This window comes from Ostrea edulis, chromosome 5 (assembly GCF_947568905.1).
Source record: "Ostrea edulis chromosome 5, xbOstEdul1.1, whole genome shotgun sequence".
Classification (NCBI taxonomy): domain Eukaryota; kingdom Metazoa; phylum Mollusca; class Bivalvia; order Ostreida; family Ostreidae; genus Ostrea; species Ostrea edulis.
In genome coordinates this window covers 42,497,432-42,501,816 of record NC_079168.1, presented here as the reverse complement: position 1 = coordinate 42,501,816, position 4,385 = coordinate 42,497,432, and the positions used below count along the sequence as shown (strand labels likewise).

The window sequence follows — 4,385 nt, the reverse complement described above, 5'->3', positions numbered from 1 at the left end:
ACATAGTTTGGAAAATGTGGGAGGAGTTAATTCTGCTCTTCATTCAAAAACAAATTAGAGTTTTCACAGAAGGTTGGTTTTCGTGTTGCGCACGTATCCAGGGGCGATTTCATATTTAACTTTCACTGGTCGTTCATCTCCGTACAAAGAAGTAGTTAAAGTCAATTAGCTTATAACAACAGCAATATGGACAAGAAATGACCAATCAGAGATCATCTTTGAACAGCCCTTAATATTAACGGAATACTAAAAACAGAGGTGACCGACACGACTAATCATAGTTTTACTCTAACCTTTCCAGAGAAAACATTTACATTTCGAATTCTCATATCACAAGTAAAATATTTTCCGAAGGAGGGATAATATTAATTTTGATTGAAGAACGTCGTGAAAACAATGCTAGAGAACAGCGGAGCAATTTTATCTGGCCATGACATGGAGGACAAGTCGTCATGTATGATGGCGTCAAACTCTCACATGATGGAACCTTCTGTCAGTATGTATCCCATGCCTCCCCACAGTCTTACGGAGGAAGATCAAACCAACAGAAACCTCAAGGCGGACCACAGTGACTCAGAAATCCCGGACGATGTCAACTCACCAGAATCAGACATCGAGAACTATGAAAGTTTGAAATTTTCTGGGACATCCACGCTTTCCCAGCAGAGGAGAAGGTTCGCGGACGTCAAACCGCCGTATTCTTACATCGCTCTCATTACAATGGCCATTGAAAGTTCTACGTCAGGAATGATGACATTAAATGAAATTTACTCTTTTATCATGAATCGTTTTCCTTACTTCAAAGAGAATCAGCAGCGGTGGCAGAACTCCATTCGACACAATCTTTCTTTGAATGACTGTTTCTTGAAAATACCTAGAGCTCCCGGACGACCAGGCAAAGGCAATTACTGGGCTCTCCATCCCGGATGTGGTGACATGTTTGGTAATGGAAGCTTTCTGAGAAGAGCGAAGAGATTCAAGATTCAACGAGCAAAGCGCGAGGACCCAGCTCATGTTCAACATGTGAATTCATACGGACATTTTAGTTTGTATGGATCTCCCTCTGGTTATAAGCCCTATCCATCTTTCAACTCTATGGCACTTTCTGCGTTTTCTCAGGGACTGCCTCAACCTCAACAGTACGGACTGCCGTCTAAGCCGGAATCTTGGAACACTTCGGCTCACAGCGGCTACTCCCCATACTACAACACGCCAGGGATGAATATGAACATGAACTCTACATTAGGATCGTCCCTCGGGTCTTCAATTGGTGGATCTTATTTACCGGGGTCACAGGTTCCGTCCATCCCGCCCTCCACCGGATCTCTCCCAGGGTACTCCTCCCTCCCCCCGCCGTCCACCTACTGTGGTTCTCAATATACCGGTCTTCAGAGACTGCAGACAGCCCAGTGATAATGCTCAAAACTCTTGTGATATATTGTGATATCATTTTATTCATCTCATCGGAATATTTTGTCTCAAGTGACCAAGATTTCTTATGTTTCTAAGTATAACTGTTCTTTTGTATTTGTATCTAAGCTAGTGCTATGTTGAACAATTTAATAATATAAAAGTAGATTACTAGATTAATGTGCACAAATACGCAAGTTACCATTGCATATTAGACCATTTGTATGAATGTGTGTGTGAAAAAGACGTTCTGGAGATAAAGAATCTCAAAAATAGTGCAATAAATAAATATGTGCAGAAATGAACTCCGTTGTTTTTTTTTAAATATTCATCAACATTAGTTTGCAAGTTTTTAAGAAATCGGCAATAGCTAAATTCTTAAATTGGAAATGTTGATGGTTGCTGCGCGGACTGGATTATTTCACAGCTACAACGGGCAATACTAAGTAATACATCAATCGGAATTTACACGAGCGGAGGTATGAAAGTTATTCCTATGGAGTATACACATGTATATTGATTTTAACAATATATAGTTCTGAAACTTTGATTATCAAAAAGTATTCATTAGATTTTTTCCGGTGCCGATTGCGGACAATTATTGGGAATTATGTAGCCAATTTTTTTTTTTACACCTTCATCAAAAGAAAATATTTAACCAGGGCTATCGATGTGTAGGTCATATTAACACATTTATTTGTTGGTCAAATACAGCGAAGTACTGGGGTATTTGTTCGCCATGTGATACATTGTACTTCAAGACATTCAACAGGTGCCAACAAGTTGTTTCCTTGACGCTGAATTTGAAAGGGTCAGGGAGATGATATTTCAATTATAATTCACACATTTATTTAAATAAGAAATTTTAAGAATTATTTACTTTTAAATAATGATTACCTAATGAAAGTTTAAAATCGTAAAGCAATGCAATTTATAATCATGTAATTGACATGCTAGTTTTCTAGTGTTACCTGTAACTTACTGGCCTTGGATTAATTTTAGAACAATCCTGGTTAAAGCTTTAATGATGAATAAAACAATTTTCACACCATATAATGATGAAGTGTTTATGTTTTATTTCGACAGAATATGAAAACCTCTAAAATGCAGAGCATATGCTCGAGTTACGGAATATTCCTTTTTCTCCACACCATTTGATTTCCCGCTATCTCTGACGAGACAATATCCCATGCTTGTATTTCAGTTGCCAGAGACCATTTACCCTTGTGCTCCCCATTGCACTACACAGGATGCTGTAAATCCATTTTTTCAGTACATATGTACGTTTGAAAAAAGGCACGATGACATTTTTTTGATTTTGATTTTAATCACTTCTATGAAATGAGATATTGTAGTTCATACACTACAAACACAGAAGGTCCTTAACACAGGTGTAGCGTTCGTGTTTGTTAGAAAGGCAAACGTGTGTACGACAAAAATGTACCTGTATAGAATCTGTTTTGGGCGCATTGTAATATTAGACTCAATCATAAACATCATTTAGGCTATATTTTGTAACAATCAATTGGGTTTATCTACCTGTACATGTACATGTAATGATCATTAACAGCTGAAGTAATACAAAACGTTCCCGCATGTTTGTATTTGTATTTTATCTTAATAATTTTCAATAATGAGCTAAAATTATTTTCATCAAAGAACTTTATTTTACATGTATATGTAGGAGGAAATGATTTTCAAAGTTTGTCAATTTTAAAAACGTACCACTGAAAGGCTGAAATTCACCGACTATTTCTATTAAAAAAAATGTATTATGAATCTGCGTGCTTTATCTTATCACATTTGTTGTCTTTTAAATACTGCTTTAAAGACTTTTAAAAACCTAATTTTTTTGCAACAATATATAATATCATATGAATTGAAATAAATTTGGTGTTTTATTTTTTGATTTATGTGTAATTTGTTATCATCTTGAAAGATTAAGACAAACGTTGTACTTAAATTTTAAACCAGATTAAAAGTTTTTGTTATGCACCCAAACACCAAACATCAAACTTCTGCAGCTGGTGTGCAAAGTACTCTCTAGTGTGCGTCTTAATAACTGGTTATCATCATAAATTACGACGAACAATGGCTACATATTTAGCAGCCCACTCCCCCTTCTCGTATCTTGGCTGGACGCAAAAATACATGTACATGTACTTATTGATTGCTTCTTCACCAAACGCATTTAGAAGTGAGAATCGCGGGTTATTCGGATAAAACTTTGAATATAGAGGTCACAGTAAAGAACCCTCAATGCTACGGCCCCGAGTGCCGTGCATCAGTCCAAATTTGTGGCATCACTTAAAGCTAGCGGGTGACGTCTGGATATGAGTGAAATTTTTTCGAAGGGACGAAAAAATAAAATAAAATCGATTTTGATTCTATTAGCACTTGATACTTATAAATCTAGTGGTTAGACGACAGGATACTGTGATATAAATGTTTGCTTTTTTTCTCCCCTGGACAAAAACCAATGGCCCTTCCATGTATGAGCATTGCTATAAAGTATAATTTCTTGCATTTCATAGAAGTAGCTTCATGACACTTGTAATGATATGCAGAGTATGTATTCTGATGAGAGGAACCCGTCAGATTTTAGAACTTGTTTTGCGTCATTTTGTAAACATTAACATATACAATGAAATATGTTTAAATCACACGATCAATGCTAGCAAAATATTATAGTGATTTGAAATTCAGCACTTCTATTTAACATCTTCCACAGAAAATCGGTTGAGATCCAGTTTTAAAACCATGTAGTCTTTTAACATTATTATTATTTCATTGAATTACGCTTGTTCTTATATAGGCCTACTTTGGTTATTCAATATCTTTAAGTTCCATATCTCACCACAAGGACGCCAACACATGATGTACGGTCATCTTGTGTTGCTCACCGCTTTACAATTCTAAAATGCAATTCTTTGTGACTAGGTAAAAGATTGTGCCTTTCTAAACTTTATGGGAAT

At 36.2% G+C, this 4,385-nt stretch overlaps 1 protein-coding gene across 1 annotated transcript; it reads left to right on the top strand.

Moving 5' to 3' along the window:
* Window positions 1–396: 396 nt before the first annotated feature.
* LOC125652342 (forkhead box protein B1-like) lies at window positions 397–1,501 on the top strand. The gene has a single exon (XM_048881485.2). It carries the CDS (start codon window positions 397–399, stop codon window positions 1,411–1,413), a length of 1,017 nt encoding a protein of 338 aa, XP_048737442.2. The 3' UTR covers window positions 1,414–1,501.
* Window positions 1,502–4,385: the final 2,884 nt, after the last annotated feature.